This window comes from Corvus hawaiiensis, chromosome 2 (genome assembly GCF_020740725.1).
Source record: "Corvus hawaiiensis isolate bCorHaw1 chromosome 2, bCorHaw1.pri.cur, whole genome shotgun sequence".
NCBI classification, from domain to species: domain Eukaryota; kingdom Metazoa; phylum Chordata; class Aves; order Passeriformes; family Corvidae; genus Corvus; species Corvus hawaiiensis.
In genome coordinates this window covers 25,186,139-25,212,459 of record NC_063214.1, presented here as the reverse complement: position 1 = coordinate 25,212,459, position 26,321 = coordinate 25,186,139, and the positions used below count along the sequence as shown (strand labels likewise).

The 26,321-nt window shown below is 39.7% G+C and overlaps 1 protein-coding gene across 2 annotated transcripts in view; it reads right to left on the bottom strand.

Annotated features, from left to right (window-relative positions):
* GSK3B (glycogen synthase kinase 3 beta) overlaps positions 1-26,321 on the bottom strand; it is a 149,184-nt gene that overhangs the window by 79,554 nt on the left and 43,309 nt on the right. For both annotated transcript variants that reach the window (XM_048293900.1, XM_048293901.1), the window contains exon 2: positions 14,698-14,891. In XM_048293900.1, the coding sequence (XP_048149857.1) occupies positions 14,698-14,891 (194 nt within the window). The remainder of the gene's footprint in view (positions 1-14,697; positions 14,892-26,321) is intronic.

Here is a 26,321-nt window from a genome sequence, read left to right as displayed (position 1 = left end):
ATCACTACATGCCCTTGTAAAAAGTCCCTCTCCACATCTATTGTAACCTCCTTTAGGTGCTGGTAGGCTGCTCTAGGATCGCCCTGGAGCCTTCTCTTTTCCAGGCTGAACAGCTGCAACTCTCTCAGCCTGTTTTTATAGGAGAGCTGCTCCAGGAAGCTTTGGGAGCATCCTGGCTTCCACCTTGCTTCCAGAATAAAATGAGAATTTGCACGTAACTCTGTAGCAAGTAAATGGAAGAGAACTGCTAAAAACAAGGGACTGAGGGAACGAAGATAACTTGGTCAGATCAATTATGTTGGCACCACATCATCCAAAGGCTGGTCAGCAGCCATCACCAGATGCTTCCAAAGAACTTCCTAGTCATCTGGGACCCTAAAACCTGAAGACATGGAAATTTAACCTCTCTTTACTGAACTTGTAAGTTGTTTCCAAAAATGCAGTTGTAGAAGAGGCTCAATGCAAGTCAATCACAAATTATTTCAGAAATTGTTTCCTACACCACCTACCACCTTTTCAATGGACTATGCATTCTTTTGTTTAACATACAGTGCTAGAGAGGATTCTCATAGATTAATTCATTAAAACATCTACTGTTAATAATAACGCAAGATGCAAAACCTTCACTGACCTTGTCATATACTTCCCACTGCAAGATCTTACTTTCATTATTTAAGAAGATCTCCCACTACACACATCATGCAGAATAGACATGCTGTCGAGATGACCTGGAGTTGAGTCATGATCCTGCCCCTCTACTCGGCTTCACTGAGGTCACATCTGGAGTGCTGTGTCCAGTTTTGGGATCCTCAGTCCAAGAGAGACATGGAGCTCCTGGAGTGGGTTCAGCAAAGCACAACGAAAATGATGAAGGTACTGGAGCATCTCACTTATGAGAAATGGCTGAGGGAGCTGGGCCTGTTCAGCCTTGAGAAGAGACAACTAAGAGGGGACCTCATCTATGTAAGTAGCTGAAGGGAGGGTGTCAAGAGGATGGAGCCAGGCTTTTCTTGGTGATGCCAAACAGTTGGACAAGAGGCAATGGGTAGAAATGGATGGACAGGAAGTTCCACCTGAACATGAGGGAAGAACTTCTTTACTGTGCAGTTAACCACGCACTGGAACACGTTGACCAGAGAGATGGAGGAGTCTCCCTCACAGGAGATATTAAAGAACCATTTGGAAGCAATGCTGTGGCATATGCTCTGGGATGACACTGCTTGAGCAGGGAGGCTGGAACAGATGACCCACTGTGGTCCCTTACAACCTCACCCATTTTGTGATTCTGTGAATTAATTTCCTTGCCCCACACCTAACCAGTGAAAATGTCTTTTCCACATTTTGTTGAAATCAAACTCTACACAAAGGGTGCTGAGAACGTTTTGCATTCACAATCCCAACACTATGAAATAATGAAGATTACTGCCTGCTAAGGATGTGGTACTGCCTGCCTTGCTTATGTAAGCAAGACACTATCACTCCCTACACATCCTGCACACAAGGTTAGGTTAAGACAAGAGTGACCGTATCTTGTGCTCACTGTATACGTACACTCAGGAAAATTCAAATAAATTTTAAAGGTGAATCAGTTAAAATTTTCTACATTGTTTAGTTGGACAGCTGAATTTAGAAAGGTCTCAGACACATTTATTTCTCTTTCCAAGTTCATTATCTACTCAAGTCAGCTACAGCATTATCACCCACAAGCAGATCCATGCAGACAAGCCAGTAGGACACTATACCACAGCTCAGTGCTCCACCAGGAAGGGACTTTCTACTACCACCTGCACACAGCACTGTGCTTTTGGACTGGGCACAGGCTGTTCCCACTAGCAAGGAGGACTCTTTCCAAGAGATACTCATCAGGTTAAATCCAAACAAGAGTCCTTGCATTGTTTATCCTTCCTGCTAATTGATGGCCTTCATGCTGCCACAGAAATTGTTCAGTGAATACACTGACACTGTTACGCCTCCAACACCCCAGGCAACCCTCAACATGCCCTAGTTTTCCTTATGTCTCATACTACTTTCTTGTCCTACTAGATCTGTTAGCCCTGCGTGAAAGCAGATAACCTTTATGCCTGTTACGCAGTTACAGAAACAGTCATTGCCTACCAGGAAATCCAGCATACTACCTGCAAACCTTGTCCTTTCTTGCCCTTATGTTGACTTAATTAAAAAGACAAAGATAGCACCGAGTTCTTGACTATTTGCTGTGGCTCTTCAAATGCTGACTCCAATCAACCTGCTGTGGTTTCCTGCACACTGGGAAAGAACATTTCCATTTCATATGTTCTCATACTGCTGCTTTTGCAGATATCTACATGACAAGTAGATAGTGTTAATAAATCCAGCATAATCAGGGAAACCCCAGGTCTCACAGACAGGCAACTCTAGTACAGGTTACTGTGATGTTGCACTAACAAAAGAATCTAACCTAGCAAGAATATAGAACCACTTTTTAGAAAACTACAGAGCTTCTAATACCATTGCCTCAACTAAAGATAACTCAACAACCTGTTGTTGTAAGCTGTTACCACCTTCTAATTTAATAACTCAGAATTGCTCACTATTTATAAAGTACGTTCAGCAGAGCACTACAAAGAAAAAGTATTCTCATTTTTTAAAATTCTTCAGAAATCTGTGCTCACCTTAATTCGCCTGCTCTACATCCTCTTACTCCCGCCAGACTTCATCTGAAATGTGCTTACGAAGTTGCTCAGCATCAGAAAACAAAGCAAGTCCATCCACTTAAGACACTGAACTGAATCTTCCTAATGTTCCCTAGCCCATGCACTACATTTTGTAGTAGCAAACTGCTATGACCTCATTTCCACACCTGCACACTTACTATTAATTCCCATGTTAGTCAGCAACACATCTTTTTAAAGGTTCCTCTATTATTTAACACCAAGCCTGAATTTTCCACTAAAGTGCCCACAGGCAATGTCCACATCTACTACGGAGTTTTACTCGACAAAGGAAAAAAAATAAAAGAAAGGAAAAAACTCTCCTCTGTCCACTTGCAGCAAGAGCAATGCAACTGGTGGACAGCACAGTAAGTAGCATTCATGTCTCACCATAACACCCAGATAAGTTGCAATGTCCCATTTCAGGGACTAAGTAGCCTGCAACAAATTATTTCATTTATAATCAATCAACATGCTTACACTGTTAAACTCATCTGGTATAAATGAGATGCCTGTTTTCAAGCCCAAAAAACCTGGTACAACCTTTATGACTCATGTGCCTGCTGAGATTAAAGTAAGATGAAATGCAAAAGGGCCTGTAAACTCAGTCTGATAAGCAGATCCTTGGACAAATCTCTGAATGAAGAAAAAGAAGAGGATGAATCTTTAAAAGACATCAAGTTATATATTCTGTCTTCACTTGATAAAGCTTAGGGGGGGAAAACAAGGAGCTTTTTGTGACAGGGTGCTTTTTGAATGTTAAAAAAATTTGAAATTAGATCCAGCTGTTGTTTTCCACATGCATTGTTATGCTTCAGTGATTCAGACTGGATGTTTGTATTTTGACTAGTTAGCTCAGGACCTAAGCAGTCTAATCACCATGGCCGGGCTTTCAAAGGAACGGCACAAATGAAGATGTGAAATGAGCACCTTTGTTTGGCCTGGAACAATTAGACCTGGCTTCAAATCTTAGAAGAACTACAGAATATAGATGTCTGTAGTCTGCTTATTTGCATCATGACACATATAAGAGCCTCCATTACTCATCTCTGTTCACTGTACTAGGCACTACATAAACAAAAACCCACCCTGAAGAAAGCAGACTGCCTTCTCCTTAGTTAAAGTCTGTAACTTATATTTAAAAATATGATAAACATCACACCTCACATCTCACCTTAAAGAAGAATGAAGCCCTTCTTTGCTGGCCAAAAAAACATTATAAATGCATGACGACCACTTCTTTGACATCACTCATTGTATTTCAAAATAAGTATCAACATCGTGCCAAAGCATCAAGGACTGTTATTAGCATTTCTTTAATAGAATAAGTTTCTCATTACCTTTCCAGAAATATTTCTTTTTCTCGGTTATTACATGATACAACTCTTACAAAACCAGTCAAATATCAGATTCAGTTTTATTTCCTGCAGTAGGTTATATAGGAGAGTCCAGGTCATCCAACAAAACCTCAGTTTACATTATCCTTTAAATTTAATCTTCCGGTGTTGCAAATGTGCCATATTTCACTGCATAATGCAGACAGAAAATGTGATTGGAAAAAACAAAGTGGAACAAAAAGCCAAAACAAGCTTTCCTCAAAAACATGCAAGGCAGAAGTAGTAGAAAAGTAATTCCGTGTATTGTGTAGGCTGAAAATAATTCTGTTGGTCACAAACATCTCACCTTCTCAGTCATCAGGGACCAGGAAGTATCCAAGTCACATGAAAAAATTGGCAGCATTACTAATGCTAGAATATGCCCAACAGTCTGAACTGCCTCTGTACTTCAGATGCTTGACAAAATATTTAAAAGAGCTTCCTTTTATTATTTTCCCATGTCTTGGTACTACTTTTCCAAGAAGCAATGAGTGGCGCAAATATTGCCATTAGCAGCAAAGAAAACAATCATCCATTACATGGCTCTCAAAGTTTTGAATACTTTCCAGAAGGAGCACGCCACTTGGTTATAAAATGTCAGGTCTACTCAAGAAAACAACTGGAAAACAAAAATTATTCCCATTTTCACATTTACTTAAACCTTCGTCATTTTGTTTGCTGACTTTGAGTTACTCCTCTTCAAGAAAGAGTCACCAAAAAAAAAAAAAAACAGCTCAATTGCAAGGTTTTAAACTAAGCCAGAAGGGTTGACCTACAGCACAGTGCCAGAGGGTAGAGCACAGCTGTCTTGGTGACACATAAATGGAAAGATCTGTCCCTCTTCTTTGCTTCAGGAAGCCTTCATTGAGCAGCAGGTGGATCTCTTCTGTCCTTTCTATGACAAGCATTTTATGGGTTATCCCTTCTTTCCCCTCAAGTGTGTAATAGCTGCCGCAGCAGAATATTTGAATAACAAATACTGAGTTCAAAAAGGACACAGAGTTTGCCGCTGCCTGATTTAGCAGCCATCCATTTTAAAGACAAAATACCTCTGTGTTCCCTGGAAAAAACTGAAGACAAATTATTTAATAACATATTCAAATCGTGCTCCAAGACTGGAATGTTGCACCAAGGATAATTTAACCAAGTAAGAAATTAGTAAGCAAGTGAGAGCCACAGGTAGGTAATGTTGCTAGATGTAAAAACTGTTTATGCAAATCTTCTGTAACCCGGCAATCTCATGCTGTGGGACTTCCAAAAGAGGATACATAATGGTGCAACAAAGAGCCTTGAAGTATCTGCATGCACCAAACATCCAAGTAGTCTCAAAAGCACCATTTTTATCCCATCAAGATAATCTTCTATTTACACTCTACACAATACTCTTCTCCCCAACTAGGAGACAGGTGCGGAAGGTTCCTCCTGAGACACCGTATTTCCACCCAACACCTGATTTAATACCCAAGCTCTCTACCGCAGCAGCACTGCCATGCTCTCAAGAGCATTAGACGTACCTGCTCTCTGCCTGATCATCTCAGCTACTACTGCAAGATGAAAAAAAATAAAACTAGCTTAGAATTTATGTACAGCCTCATGCAGAGTGGACCACTAAATCCCTGAGCTTCAGAAGGACTTCAGGAATTTTACTGTGACTTTTTAAATGACCAAATTCAGGCTCCATTCACAAAACAAAGACTGCCCTTGATTCTCCACTTGCACTGGTTGTACACTTAAAAAGTTCACTCCACTGCCACACGAAGAGTGTCAGCCATTAAACATTTTGTTTTTAGATAAGAATGAGAAAACCCAAATCTGCTCCACCAGCCTGTAATCTGCCAGTCTCAGAGATGCAAAGATACAGAGTCTCCATGGTTGTGATCCTGAAGGGCTACCAAAGATCTCTCCACAAAACACTACAAAATGAAGAACATTAAAATTAATTTTTACCTTTTTTACACAGACCTACAAATCCATGCCATAATCAAAGCTCCCTCTATGTGGCAGGTGTGACCCAGATGTAAAACTGATTTATAAACGTAAAATAAAGAGGCTATCCCTACAGCATGCAGGGTTACTGTTTTTCTATGCCAGTCCTTCTCAGGCACTTAGAGGCAGCAATGTTAAAAAGTCAAAGGAAAGGAAATTATCTTTCAAAATGGAACTTAATTTGACCACAATCAGGAATTCTGCAACATTCAAGTACACTCTCACAGTTATAATATGCTGTCAGTATGTGGCAGAGTTACAGCTATTTATGTGCTTTAAACTATGCATTTCCATACCTCAATGGGTTTGGAACTCTTTTAAACTGCACTCTCCACTCCAAATGTCATTATTTCAGAATAGCATCCATTTAACCTGCGTGTCTCAAAACAGTCTCCAGCTAATTTAGGAATATATATACATAGAATATATATTTCACAGATTGTATAAAAATATATCCATTTTAAGAAAAGCAGACATATGAACTCACTTCTTTTAGAAGACCTGAGAGACAACAGGAAATAAACCAAAGTATTATTGGATCAGCTGTATGAGTTATCTGGACTAGTGGGGCAAAAGACTTTTTATAAATGTAATGTATCTTCTGGTTCTTTTTGTTGGTCAGTAAATTCACACAGGACAGATAGGTTTAATTTTAGTCTCAAGTTATACACTAGAAGAGAGCAAGAAGAGAGAAAACTGACAAACCAGGTATCTTGTTTTAAAGTCCCATCTTTGGTCCTAATCTAGGGAGTACTGCAGAAAAACTCATGGAAATAGAAAAGCTCAAAATCCAATGTAAATGCACCACTTAAAAACTGTGGCATGGATCTATAAAAACGCCTCACGCAAATATCCATGGAGTAGGGCAAAAAAGCCCTCAAGAGCTCTTTTGACTCCTCCCATTTCAAAGAACACATTCCTAGGGCCTACTTCCCTACTAACATGTGGGTTTCCCCATGGCAACATGTGGAAACACATTTCTACAGGCACACAAAGCCAAATCTGCAGATGAAGAGCACTTCCTCCTCTTTCCTAGGCCAACTGCAGCTGGATGACACTGCATTCCCTGGACATTAATTATCAGTCAAAACTCCCCAGCTAAAAAGGAGAACACTGAAATCAATGCTCATAGTACAAACTCCATTTCATCTCATGTGCCAAACTGAAGACCTTTTTGGCACTAACAGCTATTATGCATCCAATTCAGTTGTCCGATCTGAAAACATCTGCAGGAGCAGCCATAACTACAAATAATTTTATTATACAGACTTTAAAATAATACAAAGTTAGAAAGATGCTTCTTAGAGTTCTTAGATCTCTTCTAGGCCACTGAAGTGTGTCCAGGGAGGTTTCAGCTGATACAATGAACAGTACACTGCTTTCTTCAAAGATTGTCAAAAGCAAGAGGAAACAGATTTTTTTATCCATTAGGACAATTTGAGAAAATTGGAAAATGGAATGAAATACAAGATTGTGAGTGAGAATTCAGATCTCTATCCAGCCTTTTTGGTTGCTACCAAGAGACAGGCACTGAAACTGCAATTACAGCCAAATGACAGAATTGGCTCCAATAAGCTTCCAGGAGACAGCCAGATCAAGTACTGCTGTAAGAAAAGCTATTATCTCAGTAAATGTCTCTGATAATCTGGTTAAACTAAGTTGGACCAGAGCTACAAATCTGGCCTCTACACAAGAGTTAAAGAATAGATTAGAAAAAACCTCTCTGAAACCAAACACAACCCTCCAGCTGTTTAGAAGATGGAAAAACAACCTGAACACATGCCCAGGCAACTCCCACTCTGGAAATCTTACCTGGTGGCCTCAGTCTTCAAGAGCAACTGTATCCCCTTAGATGAGGACAGCTAGGAGTAGAAGGACAGTTTTGATCATGCTCAATTATCTTTTTACTGCTGGTTTTACAAATGTTCGCAGTATTTGCTGAAGTCAATGAAAAATATTTTCAGCCTGCCATCCCCACTTGTGATACAAACACACACCATCTCAATAGTCAGAAGACAGATCTATTGTTCTGGATGCTCTTTCTAGCTATTTAACAATAAAATTAAGGCATCCTTTAGAGAGTAACACCTCCATGACAGTCTTATGAACAGTGATTCACAATTCCTCAAAGGAGCTACGATGTGAAAGCCCTAAAAGACTTAAAAGAAAGGTGCTTAAATGTTATTAATTCTCATCACCATGTTCTTCCTTTGTGACTTTTTACCTCCTGACTGCTTTCAACTCAACAGAGATATGGTAAATAAAGGCATCCTTTTGAGAGAAGGCCTTAGAGAATGATGTTTGAATATTCAATGATCCTTAGATGGAGGTATGAGAGAACTCAGCTAGTTCACACACAAATTAAAAAAGGAAGTTCAGTCCTTAGTTCAGAGGAAACCTGTGCTAATAACAAGAGGTCACAGTGAAAGATAATCATGAATACATCAGAGCAATTCCAACCTCTACATTGTATTCAAGACTTTAAACACTGATTTAGGATGAAGACAGTGTTCATTCTGAACCTCTGTGATAACTTTCAATTCCCTTCTAGAAAGGAGTAAAGTAGGAGGAAAAAGGAGGACCAGGAGTGACCTTACTGCTCTCTACAACTACCTGAGTTTGTAGTAAAGTGGGGGTGGGGTTGGTCTCTTCTCCCAGGCAACCAGCAACAGGATGAGAGGGGACAGTCTCAAGCTGAACCAGGGGAGGTTTAGGCTGGCCATCAGGAGGAATTTCTTCATGGAATGCTTATTAATCTTTGGAATGGACTACCCAGGGAAGTGGTGGAGTCACCATCCCTGGAGGTGTACAAGAAACAACTGGATGTAACACTTAGTGCCATGGTCTAGTCGACAAGGTGGTCATCAGTTAAAGGCTGGAATCAATCTTGGAGGTCTTTTCTGTGACTTCAATGTCCACTTGTGTGCTTGAAAGAAAGGGTCCACAACTCAGGCACATAGCTCAGACTTCTATGAGATATTCCGCAGTAACAATGGCTTCTCTTCAACTGTACGTTTAACATTCTGATGACGAAGCTACAATACATAGAAATAGGAGTCTGGAAGATGGATTTGCTAAAACATTAAAAGGCAAGATGATGCACACATCCCGTCTGAAGCCAGCAAAGGGAAACCAAACCTTCACAGAAGAGACAGTGATACCACTTCCCTTAAATCTTTACAACTGGGTTCCCCAACACATATCAAGAAGCTGGGTGTCAAACCTCTGTCTGCTTGTCAGTTTATAGACATGACTACCCATAACCCAAGCTTACAGACTGCAAAATAAAACTTGTTTTAACTCTTCTTTCAGCCAGGTTACCCTAGTTACCTGAGTACATCCCCCCTCAAAATAGCTCAGACACACCAACAGTGGCCTTAACAGACTGAAGCCCCCTGAAAATTGAGCCTTTTTTCCCAGTATAATGCTACTATCTGTTGTATCTTAACTGGCCATGGATAACCAAGAGCTAAGAAACAAGCGGGAGGGAAGTCAGCAAAAGTGGAACTAATTCAAACCAATTTGAAGTCAGATTCTCATGGTGGTCTGTAAACAAGTGACACTCTGAGAGCAAAAGATACAAATCATTAATCAACAGGTTCACTTTTTCATGTGCATGTTTACAGAATTACACCTTCAACCACAAGCAGAGACACAAAAACTATTAAGAAAAAAACTGGGTCAACTCTAGATTTCTGAATGCTTTAAACAGAGAAGTCTCTTGAAAAGTTAACAGAACTTAAAAACCTAAACACCTAGTCATTTTTCAATGGGAATTCTTCCTTGTGGTTTTACATTTTTCATGGGAGCTGCTATGATCAAAGTTGCTGTAAATAAGACAACATCAACAGCAGATATAGGCTACTTTGAAAAGGATCTTTTTATACTTAGCAGCTTGATATATCTGAGGCAGGAACTGAAAGAAAGCTGTTGCTTTCAGAAGCATTTCAAACAGCTCACAAAAGTACACACACCAGCAGAGAAAGAAACAAACCAGAATCTCAACACAGACTTATTTTTTCCATCCTGCTGCTTTATTGGGCTTTAAGGCTCAAATTAGCACTAAGACTTTATATTTAGGAAAAAAACAAACCAACAAACCAAAACAAAGGAACAATAAACATGCAAATAGTCACAACACCTATTCCTTCTATAACTAAAAATAGGAAAGAGCACTGCCTACTATTCAGTGGCCTCAGCTTTACCAATGCAGTGCTTCACGTTTATGGACCATGAGGGCCCTGGTTTGACATCCTCTCACACTCCAGAAGATTTGCCTCTTTAAATAATTCAGGCAACTAAGCCAAGGGCACACACGGCTGGATGGCTAAACCAAGGCAGTCCCTGAATGATTTGACAGACTGAATGGCATGAATGGTTCCCATTACGGAATTTGGCTTTCTCTTGCTGCACACTTCATGTCTGTGTGAGCCATTAACAAGAAATGTGATGCCCAATCTAGACGGTTTGAAAAAGTGCAGGAGGAGTAGAAACTCTCCTCATCATTTAGATTTCAACAGCCCAGTGCTAAAAGCAGAAACATCAAGTACTTCAATTCAGATATGAAAAATTTAACTACTTATTCTCAGTCAGCTGTGAAATATTTCTAGCAATTCACACATTCATTCCAATAGGATTTCCTAAAAACCTTAATGGAATGACAGAAATAACAAAAAATAACTGTTTATGTTAACATACCTCTTTGCTTATTATTGGTTTTTGCACATTTAGACAGCAACATGACAGACTCTTAATCTGAAGAATATTCCAATGAACATGCTAACAAAAGCAGTGCAAGAAAATTTATGCTACTGTATTTTCTTTTCAAGCATCACAATTAGGCTGTGTCACTGGAGGGCCTACACAGACACATGGATAAAATAATTGAAAATACTATGAATCATTTAACTGCACCTATCGATGCTTTGCATGAGAACCTATTATTATGCATTTGTGAGATAGAAGCAGAAACACAGTACAGAACTGTGAAAGCCAGGTCACTCTCTTTTGGAAATTTTGCCATTTGAAAGCACTTTGGCCCCAAAAGTTTGTGAACAGCTGCCTTACACTATTTTTCAAAGAGAAACATCCTTCTCACCCCCGTTCCACTTTTAACTGAAAAAAACCCCAAAACCCACCACTCCAAAAGTATAACCTTCCATGAGAGACGGTTAATTAAATCAAACAAATTAAGTGGTTTCACAGATTAATGACAAACAGCACACAGTTTGTGAACTACTCATTCAAGTATCAGGTAATTGCCCAAAATCACATTACTTAATTCCTCACACTTAGTATGGAGAACTAGCTTGCTGAAGGCAGAACTGCAAACTGAAGTTAAGCATAAATCTCTAAGTTGTATTTTATTTATTCCCTTCAATGACTTGCCACTATCCCTAGCATACCAATACTATTGCTGTACATTATACTGAACTCTAGACACACACAACCTAAAATCCAGAACAATTCAGAGATCCTGTTTAAAACACAGTCATGCAGGAACTGCAACGGCAAACTGAAAAACATTTGAACTGCAATGAGGGAGTAGAACTAAGTAGGAGCATTGCAAACTATCATCACAGAAACTGTAAGATTCAACTCTTCAGCAATGATTTAATACTCAACTTCTTTCTGGTCCAAACCAATGCTGGGAGGCTGATTTGTCATAGTAATGGAAAAGGAAAAAAGAAAAAAAGACAACCCTCCTCCAGTAATTCCAGCTTTCAAGCTAGCTTTAAACCTGGACAAAAGTATCTCAGCTTCCTGACAGAGATCTAAAATTGGCAACTGAGGCGCATTTTCCAGATCTACACAATAACTGCCCTCCACATTCACAAAATGCAGAAAGAGCCTGCATTTTTGGGACTTCCTAAAGTTTCTGAATCATGCCCTGTAAGTTTCAAGACTATCTGCTGGCTCTTCTCAAAGTATTTTTTTGAAGAAATCATGACTAAGGAATTATACAGCATGTACCAAAATAAATATATCAGGATTAGACAAGCACCGGGATAAGCAGGCACCAGCTAGAAGGATACGGCTGAAAATTTCATTCATGATTCAAATTTCAGGAAGCAACCTTCATACATCATTTTCCTCTTGTTGCTTGTCCACCACTGAGAAGAGTGCAGACTGGTATTTCTACAGGGCTCCCTCTCTTCCCTCAGAAAGTGATAATAAATCAAACAAGCCACCACCACCTTTGGCTGTCTACAGTATGGCTGGCTTTTTCCCTTCAACCATTGCTGAAGTGGGAATATGCATTAATGAGAGTGGAGTGGCAGATTTCTTAAGGAACTCCACTGACCAGGCCTTGGATCTGGACTTGGGCAGCCAAGCAGGGATGGCAACAGCCCAGCTGAACTGCACCCACAGCTCAGCTCTCTGAAAACAAAATCTGATCTGCTCCTACACTGCACTCGAATCATTCAGCCGACAGACTTTTGAAGTTCCCGCTTTAACTGGTAAATCATGTGGTCCAGCATTTACTACCTAGATCAGGCATTCCCAAAGAGTAGCATACCCTGAAGTAACTGTAAGCTATTCTTAATATAAGGTACATCTGTCTAGCTTCCAAATCAGTCCAGGCAGAGGCTTTCATCCAGCCTGCAGGAATTTACACCTCCTGCCAACATAACATACACTTCTAGATCAGAATGGGAAAAAAAATGGGAGGACTAAACTGACAAATGATGGAAAAAACTAGGGAGCTTAGCCAAAGGTAGATGATGTTGTGAAGCTGGGAAAAAAGTTTGGGATAAAAATATGAAAAAATGCGTAACTTGGGTACTACTGCAGATGTGACCCATACAAATAATGAAGTTTTAAAAAGTAGTTTTAAATTAATGCCATTGATCTGCAAATCTACACATGGACTTAACCATTAACTACACCTGGTTTAGGGGTACTAAAGCCTCCAGGTATTGGATAGTCTCAGCTTGTATTATCAAATGCAGACAATTAATTCAGATATCTGAAAATGGAAACACTCTATTTAGCTTCTCAGTTTAGCTGTTTTGCTTTAACAAAGAAAGAGTTAATACTCAAGAGATGCATTTTTTTTAATCACTTAAAGAAACACTCCAAAATAAAAAGATATATAGTCACATAACAAAATGCCACTGAACCAACTACCAAAACACAAGCAACCAAAGACCAACATTTTATTGTAGATGCTCAACAGAGATTAAAAAAAGTAAGATGTCACAAACTATTAATTTTTGATGGTCAGGAACCAAAATGCTTGGCTAAGTTTTCATTTTTGACACACTGCACAACCCCAGAGTTATGAGACTAAAGAAATCAAAGATTCTTTCTTGTCAAAAGCACTAGCTGACATTTACCAAGCATGACATGGTATAGGAAATATCCTGACTCTCCCCCTAAACCTATGCAATGGGAAGAGACAAAAAGGATCCTTCAAGTATGGCTAGGTTTAGAACCTGTTTTTTCCTTTTCTGTTTTGCCTCTTCTTTATTCTCCTAAAATAAGGCACCCTTACATCATATTGCATGCTTCCCAAGTACTAATTACCTTCAACCCGTAATACAGTCCAGAAATAACTCAGATGTACGAACTATGTAAGAACTTTGTACGCCTTCCTCAATTAGAAGTAAACAATTCTGCATGATTACATTAATCTAAACGTATCTTTCCCATTTTTCATCTAATGCATCTGTGATATGCTGATGCCTGCGGTGACGATAGCACAAAATTTGAAGACTCAAGGAGAAGACATACACTAGTTCCTTCAAAACACTTCAAAACAATGTTTTTGCTATCAAAAAAGGATGCAAATTACAAATATTACCAGTAAAACCAGCTATGCATAAGGTCTTACTGTGGAAACAAGAAATGTCAAAACCAGTACCTTTGCTATCATGTACTTCTCACACAAGTTGATCTGCAGGCCACTTGACTGTAAGGGAAAGTAGTCAAGTACATTAGGAACCAAGCAGAGGACTAACAGAAGCGATGAGGTGGCTTATGGTTCTTAACTTTCATTTGGTTTAAAAATCACTAGATAAAAAGATTTCTCTTTGGAAGGCTACTTGTTTAGAATAAAGGATCACTAGTGTATTAAAACCACCAGGATAGAACACATTTATAAATCAGGTAACAAGAGAAGTAAGTGATCTTCAGCCCAAACTGCCCTGGGCTCAGTATCTGTTATCTTCTTGCTTGGCCTTCACAATTTCTGATTTACTCAAATACAGCCTTCAACTTTATAGATGCAACAACTAAGAACAAAGCCCAAAGGCTTCTGTTCCCTCCAGCAGTTTAATTACTAATGACTGGAGAAGAGTCTTTGCTAGAAAAAAGTAACCTTAAGAAAAGCTTTTCCCTTGTTTCCACAGCTCACTGTCTGAGAAATCTGGTCTGCAACCTGGAAACAGCACATCAAATCAGTATTTTTAGCTTAGTGCTTTGCACTAATACAAATAATTATAACAGTGACTCACTGATTTTCAAGCTAAACTACACTGCTTTATCACAATCCATCTGTTTAATCTTTAGTCCTGAAAATTTTTATGTGTACTTATGTGCTCCAATGAAAATAAATTAAGAAAATCAAAAACACTGCCATCAAAGACATGGAAAAGGAGATAGCATTCATGAAAATATTATGAACTTATGCATAGGCTCACCTTAAATCTTTTATCCTGCAGGACTTTCTTAATGGCCACAAGCTCTCCTGAATCACAGAGTTTGGCTTGATACACAACACCAAAAGATCCATTTCCAATCACCTTGGTGTCTGTGTAGCTGACTTCTTGTGGTCGGTCTGGACCTTGTCCAGGAGTTGCCACTACTGTAGTCACCTTGCTGCCATCTTTGTCTCCTGGAAAGCGAGAGATACACAAATAGTCAAAATACAGTGTAAACAAGATGACCAACAAGACTAAAACAGAAGAGGGTAAGACAAAGATTTAGATCAGCATATGTATTTCAATATTATAGAGAAAAATAGAAAATCTCTGACAAAACACAAAGAAATCACTGAACATGTTTTTTACCAATATATATTAAGTGGTGACAATTTTTCATTTAGATTATTGCTAACAAAAATTTGCTCTCCAGAAGCAAATAATTGAGCAATAAAATGCAATGCACAAAGAAGCCAAGTACTTATCCCTACATCTGATTATAAAGTAAGTGATATTAAACAGGGTGTTGTTTGTATTACCAAAATTAAGCATTTTCCCGTATTTTTCCTGTAACTGAAGAAACCAAACTGCCAGTATGAGTTCAGAGCAGCACTCTGATCTTTGCAGGCATTTATCTGGCAATAAAACCCAGGAGCACTTTGTAACAAATCCGCCCACATGTAAAGCTTCAGCTTGCAGCACCAGGAAGCATAACCTTTGTCAAACCTGGCTGTGCGCACCTGAAGTGAAACCCAGGCTGCATCAGATCGCACAGCCCTGTTCCTCCCTTCTCCCATGTCTGTCTGGACTTCCTTGCAAAGAAGGGATGCACTTGCTGGGGCAGGGGGAGAAGGATGGCAACAGCAGGCACTCAGCTGGCATCTCAACGTGAACCAGAACGCAGCCAGTGGCAGTGCTCAGGATGCAAGATGGCAGTGGAGGCTGCACAGGTGAATGTGCCTTGGTGCAGATGCAGCGGCTGTGGGTTTCACAAGCACTTTCCCAGCCACTTTCCCATCAAAAGACCCAAGCCGCTATCACCTACTTTTAGCCCCACTGTTATTACCAACAGTGCTTCACGCCCTGTTCAAAGTCTGATTTTGTTCATAAAAGGACCAAAGCTTTAGGCATTTTACAAGCACACTCTGGGCATTTCTTGCCCTTCAGCTGCAATAAAGAGCCCTTCAGGCTCAGGTTAGAGAATGAAATAGGGCTGCAAGAAAAAAACAGAACCTGCTGTTCCACAGCAGTCACCACAGTTCTACAGAAACTGTACTGAAGAAATGCTCATCACATCTGCTTATTAATAAACCTTCTCTCCTCAACTTTCTCCAGGTATTCTCTTCACTCTTCATGTGTTTAGAAAAATCTTTCCAACAGATAGCTCAATCAATAGCTTTAGTGCAGTTTAGGTGAAACACTCCTTATTTTGCTCCCAGAGGGCATGAAAAATGGCACAGCTCATCCCTGCTCTCTTTCCCCCCACTGCCTCCTTCAAATATGAGGGCTGTTGCAAAGAAAGTTATTATGATGCAGAAGTTACTTCTCTTTCGGGAACCTCTCTCCTCACTACTAAAAACTTCTCAGGTACAGCACCTAAAACCAGACTCTGCAAAGGAAGCTTATCTCAGCTCTCCCCAGCACAGTGAGTGACTTCTTGTGTCCGACTTGCAACACACTTGTTTGTACAGCCCAGCACAATGTTTGCAGCTTGTGCAATGCTGCAACCTCATGATCAGCTTGTGTACCAAACTCTCCTCTGCAGAGCTGCTGACTGTCCAATCCTCATCCACTTTCCACTTACACACCTGATTGCTCTTATCAAAGCCTAATAATCTGCATTTGTCCTGATTGAACTGCATCCAAGGTTACCGAACTCTCTCACCAGCTTGTCACATCCTTCAAGCACAGTCACTATCAGAAGATCCACCTCCCGATGCTACATTAAATTTAGCTAACAAATTGGTGAAAACTGGTGAATCCTATGAGACTGCATAAAGGCCTTGCAAAAACCCATAAAATATCTCATCCTATTTTTTTTGAACCTCCTGTTATTCTCAAACAAAATAATCAAATCATTTTGTATGCCTTTCATGGAATTTCCCGTAGTCCATTGTTTTCCTAGATTTCTCATGAGAAAATTAGTTTGAAAAATTCAGAGTCAAGATACCCACATCTACTACTACTACTTCTGTACCTACAAGATTCAGAAGAAAAGCAGGTGGGCTTGACATGATTTCCTCCTGAAAAATCCACATTAACTGCTATTCATCTCCTATGTTGCCTTTTAGGTTCTTACAAATTGTTTGCTTTTATGATTACAACTGCTCCATGAAACAAATTAACAAATCAAAAATAAATAAAGCACATTAGTGCTAAGGGTGCCAATAACTTGCCAAGCAATACAGAGTAGGTATAACCCTTCCCCATAATAGTCACGAGCAGGTGAGATGCAGATTTATAAATTTGGAGAGAAAACGGGGCAGGGGGTAGGAAGGAACACTGAACAGACGAATGTCTTCTTCCGAGGAGAGAGAGAAGCATAAATAGAAGTATACTAGCTGCATGGAAAATTCACTCTCCTCTTTGATAGTTGTAAGAAATAAAAGGAAGGAAGCCAGCAAGACAAAGAAACCCTTTTTTCTTTTGTAAGCAAGTTGAAGGTGTAACTCTCATAGCAGCACTGGATTTTATTTGCCCAACTATTCTATGATTAGCATTCTAACTCATCAAATATACAAATAGGTTACACCTGCTTTACTACAGCAATCCTCATCAAATAAAAGGTAATCCCCTACCTGCTTGATTTTGAGAGGCCTTTTTTTCTTTTTGGCAGGGTTCACTAGATCAGAGTATTGAGATTACTGTTAATGAGTTTTGTTCTACATTTTTCCAAAAATCAAGACTAATGAACTCTTAGAGATAAAAATAACTGTCCCTGGCAACACTGGCTGAGATTTGAAGTACTTCGTATCAAAAGATTTGCTCTAAGGACTTTCTTCAGAGCTTTAACTCTCTCAGGGGGCCTCTTTGTCCACAAAAGCAAACCCTGAATTTCAGGCCACTTCAAGTGTTTTGTCCCAAAGTGGAGCTGCAGCCACCCAGCCAACTTTTCCAGAGCTCAAATGAGAAACCAGTCAGCTTCAGACACTTTCCTTTAAGTCCATAGGAAAACAGCTCGTAACTAAACTTGCTGAAATCATCAGAGCTTAGAAGTGTACGCAGTGACACTTTAATTACTTTGTTTCTCTACCAGAATTCACAGACCATTAAGCCTCATAGAGGCTTCTCCCAGCTTCCTGCTTTCAGGAAACAACAGTTTTTGCAAACCTCTCAACAAAACACACTGTAAGGACTCCAATCTTAAAAGTTATGCCTGTTAGAGTTTCAGTTATATTCCATTACAGTATTGTTGAACCTGAGGGAGGGTAGGGGTAAAATTCACCTTGCGCCCTTTACAGCTTTGATCTCTAGGAGTAGAACATCTCACTGCTTCTCAAAATATACAAATAATGTGTTTGTATCACAGCAGCATCCAGAGGCTCCAAGCCGGCTTTGCCACTCCTTGCACTACACAGATGTAGGTACTGCTCACAAGATCGTACACAATTCAGGATGGTTATCCCAGTTTTAATTGTCTGGACAGCAAGTGCTGACTTGCCAGACAAACAGCACATGAAGGAGTTCACTAAACAGCTTTCTGAAATGCTGGGTTTAAGCCTCAGCATGATGCAAGATAGCAGCCCAGCAATCTTCAGTACCTCCAGACAGACTCCTAACAGCAAACACCAAGAAGCATTATACCACAGCAAGCCTTAAGGGAAGCCTAGACCGTTCTCATCTCATTCCCTTCACCTATTATTTTGTTTAAGACTGTCAAACGTGGTGTCCCCCGCAGATAAGCAGGCACTGTCAACCACACAATACCCTTAACACCTTCGACTGTAAGGTCTACAACAGAACTAGGACATTAAATAGAAAAACTAAAGAAGAAAGGAATGACTACATACCAAAATACTAAATAGTTATTTTGGCATAGCTCACATGAAAAGCATCACTAGCACATGTCCAGAAGCTGTGGCTTTCTAGGGCACACAGCAATATGACCTTGCTTTACTGTAACAAAAAAGCAAATTCATGTGACTGTGTAACCATCATCTATGCCAACCACCTTTATAACATCCAGGGTAGAAGCACAAGGAAAAATAAAAACTTATCACACTATAATACACTTGGTACTTGCAGTTGGTATGTTTCATGCAAACCCTTAAAGCATTTCCTCACACAGTACTGATGTTTAACATCCCTGATGTGGTATTTGGGTTTGGGTTTTTTGATGAAGAGCTTATTCCACAATTCTGACGTGAAACTGAAAACAAAATCCAGACATTTTAATTTCCAAGTGCTCTGATTGATCTAGTTGACTTTCTACCTTTAGCACATGATGACCACATGGGACACATCACAAGCATTAGGTAAAATCAGTGGAAGCACTGTTGAACGCAGGGAATACTCAGAAGTTTGTGGGAAGAAATGAGCATACTCCACTTAGAAGACCACAGACCATCAATGCAAGCTACAACCCTATTTTTGCATCTCAAAAAATACATGGTGGCAGATGTTTTTGGTTTTGCTGAGGTGAGAGTAGGGATCCTGCTAGTGGGCAAACATTTTGTCACATATATATCCTGCCAGCTGCAGATTCCTACTATTAGCTCAAAGATGACCATTCTGTAAGTGTACTGCACGTCTACTTTTGGCCTGTGCCAAATGAGGTATCATTCAGAAAAATTCACTTCAGTCCTCAGAGGCAATGAAAGGCATCCTTTGCTACTGATCACCCACACACACACCTTCTAATGAACGGGCCTGGAGAAAGTCCAAAATTATGTCCGCCCTAAATCCCTATAGCTGTTTAGTGTCTGAGCACTAAAAACACACTTTAATGCACATACAGAGACCTAAGATTCCGTTTTTTCCTCTCAACTATACGTATATGTGCCCTTTTCCACTTGTTTTACAGTGGAAGTGAAGGAACAATGTATTAGTACTATGACTACAGCAGCTTTACTCCTACTTCAAATGCAACGTTGATCCTTTGCATTGCCTACAAATTCCACCTTTTCCTCTCTTTTGACTTTACCTATGTCCTCTTGCTTCCCTTCTCCAACTGCTACATTCCTGCTCACTGGCATGCCCACAGCCTTTTCCACTAGGTATTACTTAGGTTGTTTTTAAACCCTAAAAGAAAACTTCACAGACCTACAACACACTGTACAATGTCTGAGGTCACGTAACTGTGTCCACTTAAATATCTCCACTGTTTCAGATCTCGGTGTCACCTCACTATTAAGATATGGCTCAATATTAAGTCACTTGACTACTTCTCCCCTTCAAAAGGCTTCGCCGCACTGTTTCATCTTAAATTTGCTCAATGCTCAATACAGTCAAGGAGTCACTTCCACAGAAACCTGACACGGCTGGATCCAGCCCCTGCCAATGGGATAAGGTTACAACCAGCAGCTGACACAACTACCTAGAAAGAAATGAGTGACCAGAGGGGAATGGAAGTCTATCAGAACTGCAATGGCCATCTTCAGTCGCAGGTAACTGGAAGGTCAAAAGATCTGACTACTCTGTGAAACAAATGTTTTAAGAGAAAACTTTTCTTGAGCTATCTGCTAGAATCTGGTGCTGATCATCAGATACGGCTATGGAATAAAACACCTGGCTTCTTAGGTAATTCTTCATGGCATATGAAGGAAGAAGGTCAGCAGCTGCTCTGAAAGTCTTTAATGTGGCCAGAGTATGCTTGAGGAAAGACAGTCAGCAGCAGAAATCACTACTAATTTTCTTCTTCTAATTAATTTTTCCTACTACATTTTAAAAAAAGATAGTTTCACAAAGAACTAATAATTGTGAGTCAGTACAGGGGAGAAAGTAGTAAAATGGTATTTATGAACTCTTTTACTAGACAGGTTCCTTTCTTGATCAGTGAACTGCGTAAACGTTACCTAGTGGGAGACAGTACAAGACAAAAATCCTAGAACCATACAGAATCATAGAATGGTTTCGGTTGGAAGGGACCTTAAAGCTCATCCAGTTCTAACCCCCAGCATCAGCAGGGAACCTCCACTTGACCAGACTGTTCCAAGCCCCATCCAGCCTGGCCTTGAACACATTCAGGGACGAGGCACCCACAACTTCTCTGGGAAACCTGTTCTCAGTGTCTCACCACCCTCACAGTAAAGAATTTCTATGTATAATCTCAAGCTTTCAGTTTGAATGAACTTCCCCTTGCCTCATCACTGTATGCCCTCATAAGAAGTCACAGCTTTCTTGAAATGAACATTCATGGACCAAATCAGAAAACCTCAGGGAATCAAAGAAAGGAGTCTTAAAAAACACAGTGTGGTTTGGTTTTTAAATATACTCCAAACAAAAGGAATCCTCGGAATTTCAAAAACAGTTCAGGTCAAACATTGAACAAAAACATGTAAGTGTACCCATCATCACACAGATAAGGCAGATGCATTCACTAAATATATACATATGTGCATATACTTGTTTTAGCACAGAAAATGTCACTTGACTTCCTGACTGGAACTGAATACTGCAATAGAAGAGCAGCCATTAGACATTACTTAAGATCAGAAGAATCTCATGATTTGTATCCAAGGATTTTGGAAGAGCTAACTAAGAAGTCTGAGAAGTGATTTCTGAAAGGAATCAGAACACTCAGAGAACTTCAAAGATGGATGGGATGATTCACACAATCCAGCTATTGGGACAACAATTTTGGCTTAAGAACCATACCAGTTACTTTGACAATAAATAAAGAAGCAGTAAGTTACTTTATAGAGATCGGATTGTTGGATTCCATATTGTTAGGGACTACAGGTTCATTTGGAAAACAAAAAAGAAAAAAACATTGATGCACAAGCACTGTGACTTCTGTAGGTTTTCTGACCTGCCATCACATCCCAAACTAATGAAGAAACACATAGAAAGAAAAGAGATTATTAATCAAATTATAATACACTAGCCCTTAGTCCAGCATCGCTAAGATCTAATAAAATATAATAGGAGATGCCACCAGCATTCATTTTTGCCTTCACACTTACTGCTTATGTTAACAACCTGAAAGACAAGCCATGAAGTATTAAGACGCAAGATTTAGAGTTATGCACAGGGTAGAGACCAGTGAAAAAGCAGTTGACTTTCCTTACTAACCCAGGCACAAATTAAGCAGAGGGATCCAGAACCCAAGATGATAGGCCATGCAGCCAAATCAAGTAAAGTCATCCAAAGAATAGAGTCATCAACTCTGACTTACATCCCAGTACAGACAGAAGCACACACTGCTACTGAGATCTAAAGCAATGCTTAGATGTATAAGCAGAGGAACACCAGACAGAAAAAAAAAAAAAAGAAAAATTTAAAAAAAAAATCTCTTTGCGATTTCACACCCATTGAACCATTCACACCCATGGAATAGCATGCTCAATCCTGATAGCCAAAATGCAGCAGTGATGATTCAAAACACTGTAAATTCAGAAAGAAGCCTCAGACATCATAAGGTCAGAAAAAATACAATCTTTTGAGTGAGACCTAAGAGCGCAAACAATTTAAGTCAAAGAGAAAGCTGGAGGATTATCTCTAAAAGGAAGAAGGAACAGACATTTCAGAGAGAGCTCTGGTCTGCAGGTGGAGGACATACTGCAAAAAATGACTAGAAACAGAAACTGCGAGAGTTTAGGACAGAACTGTAGGTGGACAAAATTTAGAATAATTTCCTTATTAAAAACTCTGAAAGGTAGGGTTATTTTTGCAACACAGATTTTTATTTTAGATTGGAGTCTTTTCTTGAACAAAAAATATTGCTGAATTGCAACGGCTAGGCTTGAAATAAAGCATGCACAGGATGAACGTGATGCCTCTTAGGGTCTTAAGAAGGTCAGAAAGGTTCAATACCCACATAAACCATTTCCTTCTACTCAGCACTAATGCAATGGTGTCATAACTCAATATCAAATATGCTGCTTTCTACAACAGTCAAAATCTGCATTCAATTTAAGCAAAAACACAAAGTGATATATAATGAAAATGTGAAGAGTGATAGGTCATTCTTTGGCTTTATTGCTAATGATCAAATGATAGACACGGTTAATTTATGTGTCAATTCACTTCAGCTCAATCCCAAGACAAATAATCAGGACAAATTTCAGCAACAACTGCCACATCAAAGATAACCAAGGTAAAAGGCTTCTAAAACACTCCACCCTGAAATCAGAATTACCATTGCCTCTAGCTGGACACAAAGGAGGGAAGTAAAAGGAAAATGTTCATTCCACTTGCACCAAACAACAATGCTTTTTACATGTCAATCATTTGAAATTTTTTTTTTCCCAAAAAAGTTTGTCTTGCAGAAGGCAAAACCTGCAACCTCAAAAATGGTAGCTCTACATTTTGCTCAACAGGTTCTAAAATGGCAATACAAATTCAAAGTACTAAGTGTTAAGTTTATTCAGGAAAGAACTAAAAAATGGAGCAAAAAGTAAACACAGTACCAGTGACTGACTTCTGTCTAGTAAAATAAACGATACTCTCAGTACAAAATAAAAAACAAACAGTTTAGAAAGGTGATAAAACTTTATAATAAAAATGAAACTGTGTAACTCGACTGACCTCTTTTCAAGGTAACTGTGCCACTAAAAAAGGAAAAAGAAACTAAATGTATTTCCAGCAGACTGTGACAAGTAATGACATGCCTCATAGGCCTACATTTGATGTAATAAACACATAAAATTACATTGAGATGCAGGGACATTTCCCCCCAATTATTTATCTGTTAAAAAAAAAGAAAAACTAAAATTTAGCAGAAGGAACAGCATCTGGATCTACTGCATCCCAGTTCAGACATTCAAAATGCCATTGGGGCTTAAAGTCTTTCTTTAGAGGTAATGATAGACTTTTGGAGAGGCCATTCAATTCACTCCCTTTAATGCTAAAGACTGTAAACAAGCCTTTAAAGAACAAGCAGGGCAGCGAGCAGGTCCCAGAACATTCTCACGATAAGCTTGTTAAAAATGTCCACTAAAAGGTCACATGAAGTTCTAAGGCATTGACTTTCTACAGGTTTTTATATCTTAATCACGGAAGTCAAAGTGAGCACAGCACAGTATTGGCCACACAGTTCTGCTACTCTACTCCAGCATAAACTTGACCCTGAACAGTTTAAAATACAAAACAAAAAACACAAGCAAAAAAAGGAGAAGAGCACTGTTGATGTAGCCTAAATGCCTATCACACTGGCCATCAGATGACCTCCCTGGATCCAACTGTGGCAGATGGGATTCCAACAATCAGCTGCTTACATCGGCCACCATGAAATCCTAGCAAGTTAACACCCCACTGATTTATAAACCAAACAGCTGAATCTGGAAGGGATGTTTACTTGCAGTGTCTGAAAAAAGACTGATTTTACTATAAGCTGTCCTTCCTACTACTGTGTAAGGTGGTGCCCTCACCTGAGACACATTTAAGGTCTGTGTTAATCATCTCTCTCTCATTAACACAGAGCTTGCTTCAAGTACCTCTTTCTGTGATGGCAAACATAGACTAAAACTGTAAATTTCTAAAGAAGAGAGCTGCAGTTTAACACTCGGGTGGGGAAAAAATTCTGTATAATTGCCTTAGGGAGTACCATAAAAAGAATTTTTTTTCTGTGACTAAACAAAATATCTGCAAGAATGCTTACACTTATATTTCTGCTTTGGAAAAAAACACAGAAACATACAATTAAGGTAATCTAAACACTGACTGCCAGTGGGGTTTCATAAGCAGTCTCATGCTTGTTAAGTTATTTTTAGTAGGCACTCTTTCTGTTCTCCTCTCTCTCCACCCACATGCAGAAGAACCCACCCCACAAAAGCTATTTAGCTATATAAATCAACTCTAAATTTAGATAAGGTGATTCCACAGATTAGGAAGCAAGTATCAAAGCGATCATAACAGATTTTGTTTTTATAATCTTAGATCAGGTCATTTTAGCCCCAAAAAGCTTACAGGTTAAATGCACCACAAGAGACAAGGACGGAGATAGGGAATGAACAGGAACAGTATGACAACATCATTTTACTGTAAGACTCTGGTCTCAGTAGTATTCTCCTCTGCTTTTTAGCTCTGAGTTAATTGCTAGCTGAGAAATTCAGCCTATACAGTTCTAGGATTTCTTATTTGAAATTTCCTTTAGTTATTCTTTCCTCTTACAGCATCAGGGAACATGATTTAGCAATTATTTGCCAAAGACAGCTATAGCAGTTCAGCTGACACATAGTAACTTATAAAGCCCCTGTAACTGAGCCCTGACACGAAGAACCCTGAGTTACAAACAGATCGTGTTTATCCACTTGTTAGTGCCATTCAACAGCTGACCCCGAACGAGTCTATCGGCGCCTTCTAGCAAGGCTGATGAGTAAATCCATTGTTGGTCACCTACTGACACACCTACTTTTAAGACCACTGTCAGACTCTAGAACTCCTGCCCCTTAAAGAATACCAAATAATAAACAGCTCACCTGGGAATTCCCTAGGTCTACAGTCTTCCCATCAAAATACCTGGTATGACCTGCAAACCTCTCACTGAAGTAGTTTCTTGCAGACTGCTTAAGTAGGGCGGCTACTTGCTGGAGACCTCCCTGGCTCAGCTCTAACTGCATTTATTAGAGTTTTTGAATCCAATTAAATATACATGTTACTGAGACAAGCTCATCTCTGACCCCTGACAACAGACAACACCACTGTTTTATTCCTTTTCATTCTCTCTTTGCATCCACCAAGAGGCTTCAAATGCATAAGACTGTACCATTAAGCAAAACCCACAGGAAGCCACCTGCAGTAGCTGCAAGTTGCCAAGACCCCCCCTACCATACACTTGCACAAATTAAGAACATCTTAATACATCTTAGAGGGAGTCTGTATTCTCCTACTGGAGGTTTAAATAAAACATCTTTCAATTGTGTTAATTACAGCAGTGCTTAAGTATGAAGTGTGAATAGGACCCCACTGTGCTAGGCACAGCACCAGAAGTAAGAGACAGCTCCTGCCCCCGCTGGAAGGGATGCAGGAAGGAACCAAAAAGGAAATAGGCTAAAGAAAGAAGAAAATAAAGTGAAGGTAAGGAACAGAAAAATACAGGTGAAAAAAACCCAAAACACCCCAACCCCCCAAAATGCAAACATCGAGAAGTGCAGAGAAGCAGAAGCAAGAGCAGAGAATCAAGGAGAGAATTTGGAGCACGACTGTAAGCATATTAACACTGAACTGAGAGAACCCTCAGATGAGTTCTCCAGGGGTGTGAAACACTTGCTGTCACCACTTCCGCAGGCAGCTCAGGCCAGGAGAGCCTGTGGGTAGTTCTCTGTAGCCTCTGCAAGCCTTGCCAGACTGTAGAGAAAGAAGCAGGGCACAAAGCATGCAATTCCACATCTGCTGGTGTCTCCCTGGTAGGTCCCATCTGCCACACTGTGAAGCCAATCCTTATCGCAAAGGAGCACCCTCAAACCTTGAAATTTTTGTCTAAAAAAAGAAGAGCAATTTCTGTATTTATGGGTATCATAGGT